Below are 21,831 nucleotides of genomic sequence, written 5' to 3' on the forward strand. Positions count from 1 at the left end.
TTCACGTACCACCAGTGGTACGCGTACCACAGTTTGAGAACCACTGCTGTAGAGAACCGACGCGCGTTTCCACCAGTTTTTGAGAACCAAGCAGCGTCATCATCGGTGGGCGTTACTTACTAAGAGTTAAGAGTGGTAATGACGGAGTGTGTGGATTATGTGCGAGCGTTTGTGCTGCTGTTACAGATGTTTGTTTTTATGTAAAAAGCAGCGATATAACAATCGGTGATAAGAAACCGTGACGTGTTTGTATCAGTTGTTTTCTTTAGTTCACTGATGTGAGAAGCGCTTCGCTTTCACCGCGACTCTCGGCGCAAATAGCGGATTTACTCAGCGCTCGACTCGAGCGATAAAACATCATTAAAGTTCCACAACACGAACATTTATCTGTGTGAAGTAACCATCAAATCCACTCTCAAATACCACATGTATCTGTGTTTAACTGGATTTACACGTGTGGTGTTTATGCAGCTCGGGGAGTTGAAAAAGCTTCACGCTTTATTATTCACGTTAAGCGTGTTTCGTTCTGTCCGGGTCACTTTTATCACGTTATATCACACAATTCACCTTTTTAAATGCACTTTGAAAATGTCAGCTGCAAACTGGCTAAACATTTAATCAGGTGAAGTTTCAATGATAAAAATGCAGCGATAAGCTCCATACGAGACTCCAGCGGACGGCATTGTTGCTGTCCTGAGCTGTACAACATGACACGCCCACTGACGGACGTCACGGTTCGGGCTGAAAAACCAAGTATTCTGTGGTGCCAGATTGGCCCGCTAGTTCACTGTCTGGAACCTCTTTTTTCCGGTGGAAACACGCGGAACCGGTTCAAAATCAAGTTCGGGAACCGGAACGGGCTCAATGCCGCGTCGGTGGAAAAGGGGTAACAGAGTCCTAGTCTCTTACAGCCCCCTTACACCACACAAACAAAAAACAAAAATAGAAAATACACATACAATACTCCAGTACAATAAACCATAAGTCAAAATAAACATGGAAACGGAAACATGAATATGGAAACAATCATTTAAACAAAATATATTTATACAAAACAACTCAAATACGATTCAGACAAAACAATAATGTAAACAAAAATGACAAAGTCTGACCAAACAGTAGTTTAGCAAGACCCAATGCAGGCAAAACAGTCTCTCAGGCAAAACAATAGTTTCAGCAGAATACCAATAAAGGCAAAACACCAATGAAGGCAAAACACCAATGAAGGCAAAACAATAGTTTCAGCAGAACACCAATGAAGGCAAAACAGCAGCACTCAGGAAACTGGAACCAAGCCAGCACGATCCAGGCTAAAAGACCTATAACACATAATACACAACACTTAAAATGATCGACTCACACGATGACCAATTTAAAATAGATCGTATACCTACCAGGATACAGCAATGCAGTTTTCAGCGTAGTGAAAGTCAGAGTACAGACCAGCGGGTACGACAGCTACCGTAGTCACAGTAGTGTAATGTAGCCGCTATTTTCACTCGACTGAAGGCGAAACACGCCAACAGAAACGCAGAGAGAACCCACAACATAGCACCGGTACTACAAACTAGTGATGGGTCTGACGACACTGAAGCAAAGCGAAACCCCGTGTCGGTGCGCGTATCACTTTAAGGAAAACCACGTGACCGATACAGTCGCGCAATCCCATCGTGCAATCTTCTTAACATGTGCACACACACATACACACGCAGTACTACAAAATTGCTTTTCTTTTAGTTCTTATTACTTTTAACATTACGCTATTAGGTCAAGTGATCAGTTTTTAATTTTCTTTATAAATTGCACCGAATTAAGTGCAAATACCGCCCAAGAGTCATTTTCCTGAGTATACTTGTGTACCACATCGCTTTTACACAGTTGCTAAAACACATTTCCTGAAATGTCCTCTTCTTTTCTCAAACACAAAACACAAAATGTAAGCTACATTTACAAAACGTTGTATCTTTGCTCAAAACCAAACACTGCTGTCAAATGACACACAAATCCAGCCAACGCATAAACACTACACAGCAGTTATTACACACTACACAAACATATTTACTGATGTATACAGTGTATCACAAAAGTGAGTACACCCCTCACATTTCTGCAGATATTTAAGTATATCTTTTCATGGGACAACACTGACAAAATGACACTTTGACACAATGAAAAGTAGTCTGTGTGCAGCTTATTTATCAGTGTAAATTTATTCTTCCCTCAAAATAACTCAATATACAGCCATTAATGTCTAAACCACCGGCAACAAAAGTGAGTACACCCCTTAGTGAAAGTTCCTGAAGTGTCAATATTTTGTGTGGCCACCATTATTTCCCAAAACTGCCTTAACTCTCCTGGGCATGGAGTTTACCAGAGCTTCACAGGTTGCCACTGGAATGCTTTTCCACTCCTCCATGACGACATCACGGAGCTGGCAGATATTCGAGACTTTGCGCTCCTCCACCTTCCGCTTGATGATGCCCCAAAGATGTTCTATTGGGTTTAGGTCTGGAGACATGCTTGGCCAGTCCATCACCTTTACCCTTAGCCTCTTCAATAAAGCAGTGGTCGTCTTAGAGGTGTGTTTGGGGTCATTATCATGCTGGAACACTGCCCTGCGACCCAGTTTCCGGAGGGAGGGGATCATGCTCTGCTTCAGTATTTCACAGTACATATTGGAGTTCATGTGTCCCTCAATGAAATGTAACTCCCCAACACCTGCTGCACTCATGCAGCCACAGACCATGGCATTCCCACCACCATGCTTGACTGTAGGCATGACACACTTATCTTTGTACTCCTCACCTGATTGCCGCCACACATGCTTGAGACCATCTGAACCAAACAAATTAATCTTGGTCTCATCAGACCATAGGACATGGTTCCAGTAATCCATGTCCTTTGTTGACATGTCTTCAGCAAACTGTTTGCGGGCTTTCTTGTGTAGAGACTTCAGAAGAGGCTTCCTTCTGGGGTGACAGCCATGCAGACCAATTTGATGTAGTGTGCGGCGTATGGTCTGAGCACTGACAGGCTGACCCCCCACCTTTTCAATCTCTGCAGCAATGCTGACAGCACTCCTGCGCCTATCTTTCAAAGACAGCAGTTGGATGTGACGCTGAGCACGTGCACTCAGCTTCTTTGGACGACCAACGCGAGGTCTGTTCTGAGTGGACCCTACTCTTTTAAAACGCTGGATGATCTTGGCCACTGTGCTGCAGCTCAGTTTCAGGGTGTTGGCAATCTTCTTGTAGCCTTGGCCATCTTCATGTAGCGCAACAATTCGTCTTTTAAGATCCTCAGAGAGTTCTTTGCCATGAGGTGCCATGTTGGAACTTTCAGTGACCAGTATGAGAGAGTGTGAGAGCTGTACTACTAAATTGAACACACCTGCTCCCTATGCACACCTGAGACCTAGTAACACTAACAAATCACATGACATTTTGGAGGGAAAATGACAAGCAGTGCTCAATTTGGACATTTAGGGGTGTAGTCTCTTAGGGGTGTACTCACTTTTGTTGCCGGTGGTTTAGACATTAATGGCTGTATATTGAGTTATTTTGAGGGAAGAATAAATTTACACTGTTATATAAGCTGCACACAGACTACTTTTCATTGTGTCAAAGTGTCATTTTGTCAGTGTTGTCCCGTGAAAAGATATACTTAAATATGTGCAGAAATGTGAGGGGTGTACTCACTTTTGTGATACACTGTATATGGGCGATTCTTCAATTAGGGGCGCTTTTACGTCCCCAGGTTATCAATTAATGTTAGAAATACTATGTCACAAAATAAATAGTGTAGGTATAGAAATTAGCATTTATTGTATCACCAAAACAAACTTGTGCACCAAAATCATTTTCATTGCTATTTTTTAAATGTGTTAAACATCAGTATGTTGCTACTTTGGCATTGTCCCCAACCCAGACTTTAAACCTTCTCTGCTCCTGTGAAATGATAAAAAGTAAATAATTCATTTAAAAATCACAATGTGTGTTTTTATAGTAACTTGAAAAGACACATAATGTATGATATTTCTTCATATCAATACAACTTTGTCATGTTTTTTAGCAATATATTAATGTCCCCAACATTACTGTCATTACCGCAATAGCCTATGATTTCTGTAGGGACTTATTTGAAGGTAACACTTGATGATGTTATAATCATAAAAAAAACACTGACTGGAGAGCACATATCACCAATGAAATTTTGATCTCTGGAAATGTGAGAAATTTTATCATGTAGTCATCCTGATCATAGAGTATGTTTATTCAACATCATTACCATTTACGTAGTTACAGCAGTGTTTTACAACAAAAAATGAAATGTTCACATTATTTTTATGTATGTCAAGTGCATCTTATACTAGCTGTTAAAAAGCATTAGCAAATTCATGACCTAGTATTTTTTTTTTCAGAAAAAGTAAAAATTGTCATTACCGCAACATGTCATTACCAACACATAATGGTAATGACAGGTTTTCAGTTTCATCATCACTATCTTTTTAACTGTTTAATAATTAAAACTAAAGAAGCATAATAGTTTGATATTACAATGAAATACATAACTTCTTTAAACTAATTTTCAATGTTTTTAGTCAATATGACATTAGAAGAGAGGTGTGGAGAATACAGAATCACTTTTCCATTGATTATGGAATCCACAAAGGGACAAAATGCACTAAATATGTAAGCACACATCAAAGTGCGTCTGAAATCGCATACTTAAACAATACGTACTAAATCGAGGCAGTGAGCACTGCTCGGCTGGTAAATCAGTAAGCTCTTTCAGTATGCAAGTGTGCAGTATGCAGACAACCTCAGACGTAGTAATTGTCAGCACACGACACCACAGAAAAGTCTGTTACACTAACTTAATTGCCGTATGATTGGTAGGACTGCCTCATATTGCATATTGCGCCTCATATTGCATACGCTACGCGAATGAAAAATGTTAAAACGCAAACATTAAATTTTGAATTGCATATTTCATGGGCAACGGCTCATTTCATGGTCCGTGACATGATTTTTACGGCCATGAATTAGGTAGGTTTAGTTACAATGCACATTTTATATGAAAAATGTTATATGAAAAACTTAATGAAACAATAATTCAACTATCTAAAAAAAATAATCTAAGTCGTGAAATTTCCTACTAAATATTCCACAGTCAACTGTCAGTGCTATTATAACAAAGTGAAAGCGATTGGGAACAACAGCAACTTAGCCACGATGTGTTAGACCACGTAAAATGATGGAGCGGGGTCAGCGGATGCTGAGGTGCATAGTGCGCAGAGGTCGCCAACTTTCTGCAGAGTCAATCGCTACAGACCTCCAAACTTCATGTGGCCTTCAGATTAGCTCAAGAACAGTGGGTAGAGAGCTTCATGAAATGGGTTTCCATGGCCAAGCAGCAATGCAAAGCGTTGGATGCAGTGGTGTAAAGCATGCCGCCACTGGACTCTAGAGCAGTAGAGACGTGTTCTCTGGAGTGAAGAATCCCGCTTCTTCAGCTGGGAATTCGATGGACGTGTCTGGGTTTGGCGGTTGCCAGGAGAACGGTACTTGTCTAACTGCATTGTGGCAAGTGTAAAGTGTGGTGGAGGGGGATTATGGTTTGGGGTTGTTTTTCAGGAGTTGGGCTCGGCCCCTTAGTTCCAGTGAAAGGAACTCAGCTTCAGCTTCAGCATACCAAGAGATTTTGGACAATTTCATGCTCCCAACTTTGTGGAAACAGTTTGGGGATGGCCCCTTCCTGTTCCAACAAGACTGTGCACCAGTGCACAAAGCAAGGTGCATAAAGACATGGATGAGCAAGTTTGGTGTGGAAGAACTTGACTGGCCTGCACAGAGTCCTGACCTCAACCCGATAGAACACATTTGGGATGAATTAGAGCAGAGACTGTGAACCAGGCCTTCTCGTTCAACATCAGTATCTGACCTCACAAATGCACTTCTGGAAGAATGGTAAAACATTTCCATAAACACACTCCTAAACCTTGTGGAAAGCCTTCCCAGAGGAGTTGAAGCTGTTATAGCTGCAAAGGGTGGGCCGACATCATATTAAATCCTATGGATTAAGAATGGGATGTCACTCGAGCGAATACTTTTGGCAATGTAGTGTATTAAAACAAAAGTGTACATCAATGAAAACAGAAAATAATGATTTGATGGTAGAAACATGAAAAAATATGTCATATGTTAAAAGTGTAGAAACTCTGAAAAGTTATATTTTATGGTAAACATTGTTTACTACATCAATAAGTTAAAAGAACCTGCTTGTTATCTGGTTTTCATGTTAAAAAATTTGTTTTTGAAGTTTGAAGTGATGGTAATGACATTTTGCTATACCACTTGCCAAATAAATATAAGATATTTAAATTCTATATAAGCTCAATTTTAGCCATCATTAAATCTTGACTTTGAGACATGTAAACATTATTTTGACATTATTTGGAGTTTGCATGTTCTCCTCGTGTCTGCATGAAGTAGCTCCGGTTTCCTCTCACATTCCAAAAACATGCAGTCAGGTTAATTGGAGACACCGAATTGCCCTATAGGTAAATGGGTGTGTGTATGTGTGTCTGCCCAGCGATGGACTGGTGCCCCGTCCAGGGTGTTACTGAGTGCATTGCGCCGGTTGAAAAGCTGGGATAGGCTCCAGCACACCCACCCCCCTCTCCGCGACCATAATTGGACGAGCGGTTAAGAAAGTGAGTAAGTAAGTAAGTATATCATTGCTTGCTGGGGGATGAGCTGAGTCTTAAAACCACCTCACCTCTTCCTCATGGTTGTGTTCTATTTTGCTCTATAAAAAGCAACAAATATAAATCCAGATCTTGACTCATTCTGCTTGAACTTGATTGCTATATTGTTTACATTTTCTGTACTCCCATTGTGAGTGTTAGGCATGCATTAATGTGGTCATAAAAGATTGCAATCTTATCACAAAATTTGATTTATCTATTTGATACATTCATAAATCTAATTGGACATAGATGTACAGTGTATCACAAAAGTGAGTACACCCCTCACATTTCTGCAAATATTTCATTATATCTTTTCATGGGACAACACTATAGACATGAAACTTGGATATAACTTAGAGTAGTCAGTGTACAGCTTGTATAGCAGTGTAGATTTACTGTCTTCTGAAAATAACTCAACACACAGCCATTAATGTCTAAATGGCTGGCAACATAAGTGAGTACACCCCACAGTGAACATGTCCAAATTGTGCCCAAAGTGTCAATATTTTGTGTGACCACCATTATTATCCAGCACTGCCTTAACCCTCCTGGGCATGGAATTCACCAGAGCTGCACAGGTTGCTACTGGAATCCTCTTCCACTCCTCCATGATGACATCACGGAGCTGGTGGATGTTAGACACCTTCAACTCCTCCACCTTCCACTTGAGGATGCGCCACAGGTGCTCAATTGGGTTTAGTCCATCACCTTTACCTTCAACTTCCTCAGCAAGGCAGTTGTGATCTTGGAGGTTGTGTTTGGGGTCGTTATCCTGTTGGAAAACTGCCGTTTTCGAAGGGAGGGGATCATGCTCTGTTTCAGAATGTAACAGTACATGTTGGAATTCATGTTTCCCTCAATGAACTGCAGCTCCCCAGTGCCAGCAACACTCATGCAGCCCAAGACCATGATGCTACCACCACCATGCTTGACTGTAGGCAAGATACAGTTGTCTTGGTACTTCTCACCAGGGCGCCGCCACACATGCTGGACACCATCTGAGCCAAACAAGTTTATCTTGGTCTCGTCACACCACAGGGCATTCCAGTAATCCATGTTCTTGGACTGCTTGTTTTCAGCAAACTGTTTGCGGGCTTTCTTGTGCGTCAGCTTCCTTCTGGGATGACGACCATGCAGACTGAGTTGATGCAGTGTGCGGTGTATGGTCTGAGCACTGACAGGCTGACCTCCCACGTCTTCAACCTCTGCAGCAATGCTGGCAGCACTCATGTGTCTATTTTTTAAAGCCAACCTCTGGATATGACGCCGAACACGTGGACTCAACTTCTTTGATCGACCCTGGCGAAGCCTGTTCCGAGTGGAACCTGTCCTGGAAAACCGCTGTATGACCTTGGCCACCATGCTGTAGCTCAGTTTCAGGGTGTTAGCAATCTTCTTATAGCCCAGGCCATCTTTGTGGAGAGCAACAATTCTATTTCTCACATCCTCAGATAGTTCTTTGCCATGAGGTGCCATGTTGAATATCCAGTGGCCAGTATGAGAGAATTGTACCCAAAACACCAAATTTAACAGCCCTGCTCCCCATTTACACCTGGGACCTTGACACATGACACCAGGGAGGGACAACGACACATTTGGGCACAATTTGGACATATTCACTGTGGGGTGTACTCACTTATGTTGCCAGCTATTTAGACATTAATGGCTGTGTGTTGAGTTATTTTCAGAAGACAGTAAATCTACACTGATATACAAGCTGTACACTGACTACTCTAAGTTATATCCAAGTTTTATTTATATAGTGTTGTCCCATGAAAAGATATAATGAAATATTTGCAAAAATGTGAGGGGTGTACTCACTTTTGTGATACACTGTATGTCCAATTACATGTATTGAATGTATTTAAGACTTTATCTACATAATTCATTGATTTAGACTGAACATGAAAAGATAAAGCTGAACATACGCACTTTAAGTCAGCTCTACTCTACGGTGGCCGAGAAGTGCAAAACAAATTTACATTTCAGAAAACAAAATTACAAAAAAACTAAAACAAATTTACAACAAAAGCAAAAACAAATTTACAAGTGCTCGGGTACCCAGTGTTTGTAAATTTGTTTTGGCATATGTAAAAGTGTTTCAGCACTTGTAAATTTATTTTCGGCATATGTAATTTTGTTTTTTAAAATGTATATTTGTTTTGCACTTCCAGGCCGCACATTTCTGACGGAAAAGGCAGGGACAATAAACCGGAAGTGCTTGTTGCTAATCTGCTGTCAATCAAACTGTTTCTCAGCGATAAAGTGAACGGAGTTTGTGATGGTGACGATAAACAAGGTTTTGTCTAGTTTGTGGAAATCATTTTATCCAGTTGACCCGCTATTGTTTTTCTTGTGGAAAGTTTTGTGCAGATGTTTAGACGTGGCGTGTGCATCTCTATTTACCGTCCGCTCTTCTAAACATCTAAGGAATTCCCACAAGAACAACAAAAGCGAAATAATGAAAATAATTAACACAAAATGGACAAAACATTGTTTATTAGGGACGGAACATTTGATACCGAGGCTTTAAAGCTTGTTTCACTTTTGTAACACTGGACTCAGCATGTGCGGGACTGATGAAGCTTTGGTGCTGTGTTTTATCTCACTCACTATATAAGAGACAATCAAACCAGGGTTACCCACCGTCCTGTAACATACACAATCCTGCTTTATCTGGAGACTAAACGCCGCGTTCAGTATTGAACTGATACAGGACGCTTTGTTCCGTATTTTTATCAATGGGAGACTGAGGGAATTACAGTGTATCACAAAAGTGAGTACACCCCTCACATTTCTGCAAATATTTCATTATATCTTTTCATGGGACAACACTATAGACATGAAACTTGGATATAATTTAGAGTAGTCAGTGTACAGCTTGTATAGCAGTGTAGATTTACTGTCTTCTGAAAATAACTCAACACACAGCCATTAATGTCTAAATAGCTGGCAACATAAGTGAGTACACCCCACAGTGAACATGTCCAAATTGTGCCCAAATGTGTCGTTGTCCCTCCCTGGTGTCATGTGTCAAGGTCCCAGGTGTAAATGGGGAGCAGGGCTGTTAAATTTGGTGTTTTGGGTACAATTCTCTCATACTGGCCACTGGATATTCAACATGGCACCTCATGGCAAAGAACTCTCTGAGGATGTGAGAAATAGAATTGTTGCTCTCCACAAAGATGGCCTGGGCTATAAGAAGATTGCTAACACCCTGAAACTGAGCTACAGCATGGTGGCCAAGGTCATACAGCCGTTTTCCAGGACAGGTTCCACTCGGAACAGGCTTCGCCAGGGTCGACCAAAGAAGTTGAGTCCACGTGTTCGGCGTCATATCCAGAGGTTGGCTTTAAAAAATAGACACATGAGTGCTGCCAGCATTGCTGCAGAGGTTGAAGACGTGGGAGGTCAGCCTGTCAGTGCTCAGACCATACGCCGCACACTGCATCAACTCGGTCTGCATGGTCGTCATCCCAGAAGGAAGCTGACGCACAAGAAAGCCCGCAAACAGTTTGCTGAAGACAAGCAGTCCAAGAACATGGATTACTGGAACGCCCTGTGGTCTGACGAGACCAAGATAAGCTTGTTTGGCTCAGATGGTGTCCAGCATGTGTGGCGGCGCCCTGGTGAGAAGTACCAAGACAACTGTATCTTGCCTACAGTCAAGCATGGTGGTGGTAGCATCATGGTCTTGGGCTGCATGAGTGTTGCTGGCACTGGGGAGCTGCAGTTCATTGAGGGAAACATGAATTCCAACATGTACTGTGACATTCTGAAACAGAGCATGATCCCCTCCCTTCGAAAACTGGGCCTCATGGCAGTTTTCCAACAGGATAACGACCCCAAACACAACCTCCAAGATGACAACTGCCTTGCTGAGGAAGCTGAAGGTAAAGGTGATGGACTAAACCCAATTGAGCACCTGTGGCGCATCCTCAAGTGGAAGGTGGAGGAGTTCAAGGTGTCTAACATCCACCAGCTCCGTGATGTCATCATGGAGGAGTGGAAGAGGATTCCAGTAGCAACCTGTTCAGCTCTGGTGAATTCCATGCCCAGGAGGGTTAAGGCAGTGCTGGATAATAATGGTGGTCACACAAAATATTGACACTTTGGGCACAATTTGGACATGTTCACTGTGGGGTGTACTCACTTATGTTGCCAGCTATTTAGACATTAATGGCTGTGTGTTGAGTTATTTTCAGAAGACAGTAAATCTACACTGCTATACAAGTTGTACACTGACTACTCTAAGTTATATCCAAGTTTTAGTTCTATAGTGTTGTCCCATGAAAAGATATAATGAAATATTTGCAGAAATGTGAGGGGTGTACTCACTTTTGTGATACACTGTATATTAAGTAGTGTTCACTTTTATTCTTAGTAACGGTGTGTGTGCGCTGGTTATAGCAGCAGGGGGGGACCTTACACAGTCATGAGAACAAAGGTTTTATTTATGGTGTTTAAAATTTATTATTTTCATTCTTTATAATAATAAGTCAGAACCATATTTTAGGCAAAACAACGCACTCCGCCCACTGTGCTACACATACAGCGGTGTATTAAACAGGTTATGTCACGTTACTAAGAATAAAAGTGAACACTACTTAATATAATGAATTAAGCAGCAGTTTCCTTCTGTTTTATACACCACACCGTCTCCCATTGATAAAAATACGGAACAAAGCGTCCTGTATCAGTTCAATACAGAACGCGGCGTTTAGTCTCCAGATAAAGAAGGATTGTGTATGTTACAGGACGGTGGGTAACCCTGGTTTGATTGTCTCTTATATAGTGAGTGAGATAAAACACAGCACAAAGCTTCATCAGTCCCGCACATTCCTGCTGCTTTAATATAAGCTCCGATACACTGAGTCCAGTGTTACAAAAGTGAAACAAGCTTTAAAGCCTCGGTATCAGATGTTCCGTCCCTAATAAACAATGTTTTGTCCATTTTGTGTTAATTATTTTCATTATTTCGCTTTTGTTGTTCTTGTGGGAATTCCTTAGATGTTTAGAAGAGCGGACGGTAAATAGAGATGCACACGCCACGTCTAAACATCTGCACAAAACTTTCCACAAGAAAAACAATAGCGGGTCAACTGGATAAAATGATTTCCACAAACTGGACAAAACCTTGTTTATCGTCACCATCACAAACTCCGTTCACTTTATCGCTGAGAAACAGTTTGATTGACAGCAGGTAAGCAACACGCACCGGTTTATTGTCCCTGCCTTTTCCGTCAGAAATGTGCGGCCGGGAAGTGCAAAACAAATATACATTTTAGAAAACAAAATTACATATGCCGAAAATAAATTTACAAGTGCTGAAACACTTTTACATATGCCAAAACAAATTTACAAACACTGGGTACCCGAGCACTTGTAAATTTGTTTTTGCTTTTGTTGTAAATTTGTTTTAGTTTTTTTGTAATTTTGTTTTCTGAAATGTAAATTTGTTTTGCACTTCTCGGCCACCGTACTACTCAGTACAATTAAGCTGATATAATAAACAATATGTTATATTAAATTCATAATACATTTAAATCCAGTCAGAAAAATATTGTGCAACTATTTGTCATTAAAAAATTAAAGAGCCATTACTTCAGTGAATAAAACACATCATTGCTATAGAAAATTATTCAGTATATCTTTTCATTCAATTCTATACACATCACCATGTATTCCATAAGTCCATGTGGCAGCAATTATAGCTTCTTGGATACGCCTCTACATTAGTTGCACTACTGGATTTGTGCAGTATATCCCATTCTTTACAGAATGGTCCTCAAAATTTTTGTCAGATTGGATGGTAAGCATGTTCTTCATGAAAGAGAAAGCAAAATTCCTAAATCTAGATTACACAGACTTGTGGCTTGATACAGTATATGTACAGTATTATATGAAGGTTGTGATTTCCACCAAAGTAACTGTGACATAAATGAGACTGACAACTTTTGCGCATGCCTTATTTACGGTTTTATTCTTAACAATGAGTTCAGTTCAGTAAAGAAATATAAAACGTTCCCGACAGTTGGCAGAAATGTGTAAAATATATGTATGCTCTTTGTGGAGATTACTTGAGCTAATTTGCAGGCACATCTGATAATAATAGATTTGTTTTACTACTGACACCTAATTTGGTAGCATGACACATTCAAATCTCTAGAAAGTATTTTTCTTCATTTTATTTTTAATGAGGTGAGGCTGATGTCACCCTTGATACGAATATAAGTAATGACTTCCAGGTCCTCTCGGTTTTCAAAAGTAATCATCTGCCCATCAGGTAGCATAACCTCAAACAGACCTCCTGTGTGCTTTACTACAACCTGCAAAAGAGAAGATAATAGGATAAAGCGTACCAACATTCCGCTATGAAAGATTTTCCCCGACTTTCTGCTTATAATATTGAGCTGTTTGAATAGAGCTCAGACTGTGTGACTCAATCCTTCATTTGTTTAACAACAGAAGTGACTGAAGAATAAAAATGAAAAATTAATGGGAATTAACAGATGAAATGTTTGGTGATATTGCCCTCTACTATACCTTAAAAGTGGAGCCTGGTTGAAATGGATTGGGTGTGTCTCTTTGCTCCTTGTTCCAGATTCCATCACTCAGTGAGTTAAACACCAGCACTGCCGTGTTGGTATCATTCTCATGGAAACGAGGGTTAAAGTGAAGAGCTAGATCAGTGGCACTGGTACCCAGGTCAATTTGAAACCTTTTTGAAAGAAAGCACAGTAAAGTGTTGGTAATACACTGTAAGATTCTGAAAATGCTGGGTCGTTTCATACTTAATTATTGTAAGCATGTGGTTAAAATAAACTGCACTTCTTACCCAGCTCAATACTGTTCAGAGAATGGTTAATTCTTGTTCATGCCTAACATTTCACATTTTGTTGTTTTACAAGTAGAATAATGACAACTGTTAATAGAGGCAGTAATCCTGGTATTATTATTATTTCAAATACATTTCTGTGATGTTGGGTCTCTACAAAAGGATTAAGCAAGGACAAACAAGGAATCAAGGAATCAAGTTTCTCACTCTTTTTCCTGCAAAAATGAATGGCCACTCCAAAAGTAAATAAAACACATCCAACTTTTGTAAATTAAACAAAAAAACTGCAACTGTGCTCAAAGTTTCATTTCAATTTTATCCCATTTAAATGATCTCCCAATCTAGTCGTATTCAATTACGCGATTGTAATTTCATACTATCAATGTAGCATTTATTAATGGAGAATTTTCCAGCAGAGTGTATTGATTAAGTTACAGTTGTCAGTGGTTCCAAACTAAGTGAATTCTTTACCCTAGAGCTGTGTAACTTAATCATTACAAGAGGTGATATAAGGTTAATCACATGAAGTTGGGAAAACTGTTAATAATAATAAAACTGTCAAGGAGATTTTTAATAAAAATTAACATCCATGTTAAGAACCCCTGGCTTAAACATACCACGTGCAAATTGTAGCCAATTTGCTTATTTTTTTATTTTACGTTTACCTTTTAGCCTCAGTATGGATCTTCCCTTGAACTTTGATCCGGTCTCCAACTCTGAACAGTACGTTCTTCAATTCTGCCTCCTGCAAAAAATTTAATTCTATTTAAAATATTAGTTAAAGAGGAACATTCCTGTTGCCTGTTTATAAACAACAGAAAAGCCTGTAAAATGCCTATTTTGTTTTTACACCCATAAATATGAAAATTGCCAGAGAAACTAGACCAGTAACATTACTTTGTCTGTATTAGGTCGGGTAGAAATCTCCCAATAACTACTTAAAGAGAGCTCTGCATACAAACACAAGGAATTGTGACAAATTACTTTGAAAATGTGACAACAACCAAATGAAAAATGTTCCTCTTTTAGTCTCCCAACGGTACAGCTTATAACTGAATACATAGCAGTATGATAGCATATTTTAATAAACCTACCATGTTTCTTTTCTTAGTGGGTCTGCACAACTGAACAGAACTTCTGCCACCAGTTTCGAACAGAATACGCTTTAAATAGCAGAAAATATCTTGCTCTTTAGTACTCTCACTATTTGTCAACATTACATTTATAGTAATGCCCACCAAACAGAGGAATGGTGTCAAATAACTGATTTAATCATTCTGTTTTTATCACGGCAATTGCACTCAGGTGACCAAATCCAATCCCACATGGTATTGTATTTTATATCAGAGCACTGTCTACAGCCCATTTTGTCCAAATTTAATCATGGCTCTTTGATTTAGACCTAACATATAATAAATGCTACTATGATAGATATGGAGATTTAAGCATATAACAAGAAGAACTACGCAACTAAGTAAATTTTTTTTTTATTAGAAATCTCAAGCCAAATGATGGATATTTTCTGATATTTTCTTTTTAAATGAATAATGGTCTGGGGGTGTTGTTTAATAGTTTGTACTTGGGTTCCTTTCAGTGTTTGTTACAGCATAAAATTACATTGTAGAGGGCAATTTAGACTGTTTTGATAGCCCAACAATTGATAGCAATTACATGGGGCAATTGTTGGGTGCCAGCCTTCTCCTTTGCATCTACAGGGTTGAAATGAAAAGCTTTTCATAGCCAACATTGGGCCAACAGGGGACATTGGTAGTCTAACAGGTAGCGCTTTGGGCTATCAATCAGAAGATTGATAGTTGGGCAGTTGGGCCCTTGAGCAAAGCCATTAACCCTGTCTGCTCCAGGGGCGACTTGCCTGATAAGCCTGACCCTGCACTCCAACCCCAGCTTCCAAACAAGCTGGGATATGCGAAAAAATTATTTCTTTTTACTGTACACCTGTGTTTGTATATATGAAAAATATAACTCTTTTATCTAACAGCTAGGCAGGGTTGTGAGGAAACATTCCAACACCGTTATTCCAACATTAACAAGGTTATAAAAAGTGTGTCACTGTCAACACTGGGCTTATGTGAAATAAAATACCAACCATGACAATCGTTGGCTTAGCACTAAAAGGGAGAACATGATGCTCTTGTATACAGGATCATGTAATGTAGAATTGCCAATGGTTTTTTTTAGAACCTTGGTCAATAATATACGGTGTTTTGGTCTAAAGGACGAGCAGCAGTCTGTTATTACTCTCTTACGTCATGACGTTAACGGCGTGAGACGCTATATTTTAGATAAGTGATGAGCATTCCGACTCTTTTTACTGAGTCATATCAAATAGCTCCTATCTGGACACGTACCGACTCCTTTTGATACCAAGTTGCATTGCCTTTTTACTTTGCCGAAGTTATTATACGAGTATAAGAGTAATGCAATTACAGTGTCAATATCATGAAATACATATAGTAAAAGCTAAAAAAAAAAAAACTTTACAAATACATGACAATTTCCCCTATTAAATAAGGTGGTTAACAAGCGTGTACCTAGGCTAACTAGCAAAGAGTTGCTAAAGTTTACATTTAACGACAAAAATAACTAAAACTCTAATTATCTGTTGCTGGAGTTGCAGGAAATCTGGTTAGCAGGTTTTGAAAGAGCAAAATATTCATCCCTTATATATATTGTAGGTCTTTGTATTTATCACACTGTGTACAGTATATTGTATTGTTTGCACTTGTGTTCTGTTTTGCACCTGGTCCTGGGGGAACGTTGATTTGTTTCAATATGAACTTGTATATAGCTGAATTGGCCGTAAAAGCCACCTAAACTTTAATTTAAATAAAAGACAGACTATATTATAGTAGTGTTTGGAATAAAAAGGTAAGTAAGTGCATCCAAGACATTATTTTTAGCCATGTCATGTTTTCTGCACTATTTAATAATTCAAATGTGTTTTTATTTTCAAAAGTGTTAATATAGACTGCTGGCACAGTTATTTAGTCAGTATGAGGTCCCCAAAACAATGTTTGGTAAAGTAAATGCTATAAATGACATGGGCGCTGGAAACTTGGGTTAATCCTATGGTCCCTGTCTGTGAGGAGTTCAGCATGTTTTTGCATGCCCATCTACTGGTATGTTATTGAGAGGTTAGTGGAAACTAAAGTACTAAAATGAAATCTAGGTGGACATAGGACAAATATTCAAATTCCGCTCAAATAGTTATCAAAGGCAAATATCAAACTTGAGAATTAAAAAGGACCATGAAGATCTACAGCACCCACACTAGCTGCTGCTTCATTGCCTGGCCTCATTTGCTGATTAAATTCTTTGGAAAATATTTTGCTTTATACAGTTGCCAGATAAAAACCATTACAGTTAAACCTGAGCGGCATGGTGACTTAGTGGGTAGCACTGTCACTTCACAACAAGAAGGTCCTGGGTTTGATCCCCAGGTGGGGTGGTCCGGGTCCTTTCTGTGTGGAGTTTGCATGTTCTCCCCATGTTCGTGTGGGTTTTCTCCAGTAGCTCCGGTTTCCTCCCACAGTCCAAAAACATGCAAGTGAGGTTAATTGGAGATAATAAATTGTTCATGACTGTGTTTGACATTAACTTGTAAACTGATTAATCTTGTGTAACGAGTAACTACTGTTTCTGTCATTAATGTAACCAAAGTGTGTAAAACATGACGTTAAAATCCTAATAAACAAACAGTTAAACCTAGTTTGTCATTCTATAAGAGGCCTTGAGCTTGTCGGACCCCTATTACAAAAACCATGTAAATTCAAATAAATTCGCCTTCTACCTTTGTAGCTATAACAGCCTACACTCTTTTGCTGTAAGCATTGTTCTTGTCAGAAGGGCATTTCTCAGATCGGACAATAAAACTGGACAAGAAGACTTGGTTTGAAATCATCAGTTCATCTTAAAGGTGAACAGTGGTAATAAGCAAAGAGCTCTGTGCAGGCCACTAGATTACCACCACACCAAACTTATCAAACCATGTCTTTATAGACCCTAATATTTTAAAAGGGCACATATGTGCTGGAACAGGAGCATGTCCTACCCAAAGAGTTGTCCCAAACATTGGGAGCATACATATTATTTAATCTAAAAAATTTTGACTTTGTGTAGCTACAATACATTAACCCAAAAAATAAGGGTATCTATACATACTTTTGGCATATGGTGTATTTGGCAGTTGACGTTTTTAACATTTTGTAAAAACGTTTCTTTGTTGAGAGTCGGCTCTCAACGTTCCTCTAAAAGAGCCGATTCAAAGAGTCGATTCGTTTGAAAACTGAGAGAGCTGTAAACACAAGGGGCGTCTTTTTTCAGTCAGGACAATAAAGCGTTTTCTTTCTCAATGCATTAACAATGAATTTAGGAGATATGGCTGCGATAACATTGCTGTGTATTCTGTGTGCCCTGAAATCCACTCAAGGTGAGTGTGAACAGTGTACTGTTGAGTGTTCTAGGAGAAATAAAACAGGGAGAAATGGAGACACTCAGCTGGCCTGGGTAGCGATGCTAAGTGGTTAGCAAGGCGAGTCGCTAATGGTCGAAGAATAAAAGCTTTAATAAGTGCAACATGTCCGAAATCGAGTTGAAAGCATTTAGTACGTTCAGTGAGAATTGACTGTCGCTCAGTGTTTTGAATCAACACTGGCTCGCTGACAAGCTAACGGAAGCTAACGGTACAAAGCTAGATAGCATTGTTTATGATGGAAAGACCATAGCTAGACGGCTGCAGATAGCAAATAAATAGCAAAGCTGTCGCAAGAGCTTTCATTGTAACCCAGGCGTCGCAATTATAACTATACAATAATGTTAGGCGGTGTCTTTAGGTAGTTATTTTCCCAGTGTTAATATTAAATGAGTAATTAAAAGTGAAGCCTGTTTATTGGATGTATCTTTGGATGTAATTAATAAGACAGTTTGAGATAACTAACCAGTCAAGCTAAGTTTATGTAGCTTTGTTTGCTAGTGTCGAATCCTAGAAATCGGTTGACAAATGCTGATTTATTTTGCTAAATACATGATTTACTCTTTATAACATTAAACCTCATGGCATTTTCACATCGACCATTATTATGTCTACTTAATTTAACCCTAGATATATCTAGAGCTGCATGTTTAGACGTCATTTTTTATTATTCGCAGTAGGCTAAAGCTTAACGGTGGCTTCAAGAACTAGGAGTGACCCGTTATTTGATTGTTTCTTTAAGCTGAAGGTTGAGCCAACATCGTTTCAGTGAACAAATGACATGTCTAAAATTGCAAACGTGTTTACGAAGCCGTGTGGATTGTCATTAGCTGAAGACGAGCCAACACAGATCAATATTGGGTTGTTTACTACAGCTATTTTTCGTTTATTTTCACAATGCGTTGTTCAGAGGTAATTACTGATTCTAATTAGAATTACAGTTTCCAGGTCATTTTTAAACAAACACAAATATCTAGCCTTTGGCTGATTGACATGAAACCACCCACACATCAAGTTTAATTATATGTCAGTATCATGACTATGTTAAGGATGATCCACCAGCATTTCTCCTTATTTATGGCAATCCATTGATTTTGTTTACTTAAGTTAGGGAGGTTTTAGGTGTTAAAATATATTGCACATTATATGTAGATCAGCTGGTGCACAAGTAAATTATCCTAGCCCACTACTTCTGGGATCCAGAGTTCAAAGGTCTGGGGGGGAGGTGGTTGATCCGATGGTAGCCCCATGATATACTGTCAGCCTGTCTGTGATGTGTCTGCATTGCACCCAGTGATTCCAGGGTAATGCGGTCAAAACGAAATGAAAAAACAAACAAACATGTAAACCAGTTTACAAATCTTTAATATTTCCTATATTAAGATAGTATTTGCACCATCTAGCATTCCAGCTTTTTAAACATTGCTGTATTACTCTAGAAAAAAATAAAACAGAACTTCTTAGTAAAACGAATATGTAAAGAGCTGCAGTCTTTCCGTTCAGTTCTTTTATTTTATGCTGTATTTAGGGTGTTTACGTTTTGCAGTGGTCAGTCAGGTTCAGTTTGGTGATCTGATTAGGAATGTGATCAATAATGCACTTGACTCTGCAGTATCGCTTAATTATCGTTTAATTACCTGAATTATTACCATTGAATTGAACACACACACACCCTCTTGCAAAACAAAAATTAGTTTGCAAATATAAAATAACATTTGAAAATGAAATAATAAATGATTTGTATTATGAGTTCCAGTATGATAGAAATCCTTTCTGATGATAGAGAACTTTAATCCACCTGCTTTTTTTTTTTTTTATCGTATAGAGTGACTTGGGCTTCAGCACTATTCTTTGTTTCTGATGTAACTGCACAGCTTGTGGGAGTAGCTGAATTTTTTAAAATAATGGGCTAAAAATAAAAAGCCCTGTTCAAAGAATTTTGGTACAATAAGCACCAGCATAAATTTTTTAATGTCTTTTGGGTAGGAATAAAAAAGAATGACACAATTTCATATATGCAGATGACTTGGATATTGTCACATATTAAATGATGTAAATGTCTTTTGTGTTGACCATTAACACAGATTACTTAAGTAAACACACAGATGATGTGAATAAGTTTGGTAGCTAATTCAATATGAAGCCCAAAATTCAGGGATGTAAAATATAAAGGTAATAATTGCCGACATATTGTCCTGGTGTAATGAAATAATGGATGAGACAATAACAAATATTTATTGAATAAAGAGACACAAAATAAATATATAAACATATGGCTTTAATACAATTGGATTTTAACTGATTTATTTATTATAAATTAAAATATTTAATAAAATATAATATTATATTAATTATTAAGTACACTATAAAAACATATTTGATACCATATAAACAAATAATTGAATTAAAGATTTACAACAAAATAGGACTTTTAATTAGCTTTTCCTTTGTTCCAGTCCAAGGGAAAGAATATCATTTGTTTTGAACAGACCAGGACATATACAGAGGTGTCAGTTCTTTTCCTAAAACCTGCATTTTTCTTAACCACAGACTCAAAATAAATAAAGGATCTCCAGTAATCAGTTTAGCTTTTAAATACAGTTTTGGTAAAGATTCGGTGATGTCCTCACCGTACCCGAAATACTCGTTTGCTGTCTGCAAGCAAGGATTGTGAAATGTGGCAAAAGTGTGAAGATGTGAACTTGTCATCATCACACACAGTCAAGTCACTAGAGACTTGACTGTAATAGTAGATTAAGGCATTAGATAAAGAGCAATTGCATGACAGTAGCACAGTACAAAATGTTGTCTTAGAGTATAGAAGCAGTAAAGAAGTAAGCTAACCAGTTTATGATTATCAGGTCATCTAAGATGAAAAAGAATAACCCATTTGAATTTTTGAGCTTTTGAGATTTAGTATTAGCATTGCTACTGGCCTGGCCTGCTGCTTAACAGACTTAGTCGGTCTTGTCTGAAGGAGGGAGACCAGATAAGAGTTCTTCTTATTGCCACTTTAACAGCATTTCCTGCAGAGTTGCCATCACAGAGCACAGCGTGACCCTTCTTAAAAAAAAAAAAACACTGCTGGCCAGTGTAAAAGAAATGTCTGGCTACTTTTGGTCCTCTTTGGCCAAGCGGTGGAGGTATTATGAATCATTAATTACAAATGACCTATAGTTAGCAAAAAGATTTATTGTTTATTTGTAACAGAGGTATGGAGTGAACAAGGGTATAATGGGTAGAGGTTTTTTGAGCTATTAATGAAGCTAAATGTGAAAAATGCTTTTAAATCATTGTAACAAAACAACCACCTAGGTTCAGCTCAAAATTTCTTTCATACTTTGATGTAACATGTGACTGCACTGATTGGTGCAGTAAGTAATGTGTTTATTATAGAAAAAAGCTTAATTAACATTTGAGGTTACGGTAAAATATTTTTCTGGTACATTTAAGGTTTGGTTTTAGGAAGCCCAGGTTTTGCTCTGTTTAATGAAATTGTCAGCATAGTTTATGACAATCATTTTCTCTTACACAAAGCAGCCTTTTGTTTCTTCTTTTTAAATAACCTCACATTATTATTAATCTCATTAGATCCAAGTTGATTGTAATGATTCTCTGTAAAGCAGGAAAGTGTCTTTGACCTCACATTTGCAACTCGGTGGATTAAATACAGCTTATGTGTTCATTCTTTCTCTTATTTACACACCATAGTTACTTCAGTTGTAAAATAGTTACACCTATTTTTAAAGA

At 38.6% G+C, this 21,831-nt stretch overlaps 2 protein-coding genes across 2 annotated transcripts in view; one reads left to right on the forward strand and one right to left on the reverse strand.

The window, feature by feature from the left end:
- Positions 1 to 12,933: 12,933 nt before the first annotated feature.
- On the reverse strand, positions 12,934 to 14,715 carry LOC134320627 (galectin-2-like). The gene is made up of 4 exons (XM_063002165.1): positions 14,684 to 14,715; positions 14,255 to 14,334; positions 13,298 to 13,472; positions 12,934 to 13,080 (listed from the first exon to the last, which is right to left on the reverse strand). The coding sequence occupies exons 1-4, from the start codon at positions 14,684 to 14,686 to the stop codon at positions 12,934 to 12,936; spliced, it is 405 nt and encodes a 134-aa protein (XP_062858235.1). The 5' UTR covers positions 14,687 to 14,715.
- A 3,257-nt stretch (positions 14,716 to 17,972) lies between these two features.
- Positions 17,973 to 21,831, forward strand: part of LOC134321320 (disintegrin and metalloproteinase domain-containing protein 10-like) — a 30,747-nt gene continuing 26,888 nt past the window's right edge. Inside the window, exon 1 of the mRNA XM_063003010.1 lies at positions 17,973 to 18,039. Coding sequence (XP_062859080.1) covers positions 17,973 to 18,039 — 67 coding nt within the window. The remainder of the gene's footprint in view (positions 18,040 to 21,831) is intronic.

The sequence above is a fragment of the Trichomycterus rosablanca genome, chromosome 1 (assembly GCF_030014385.1).
Source record: "Trichomycterus rosablanca isolate fTriRos1 chromosome 1, fTriRos1.hap1, whole genome shotgun sequence".
Taxonomy (NCBI): Eukaryota; Metazoa; Chordata; class Actinopteri; order Siluriformes; family Trichomycteridae; genus Trichomycterus; species Trichomycterus rosablanca.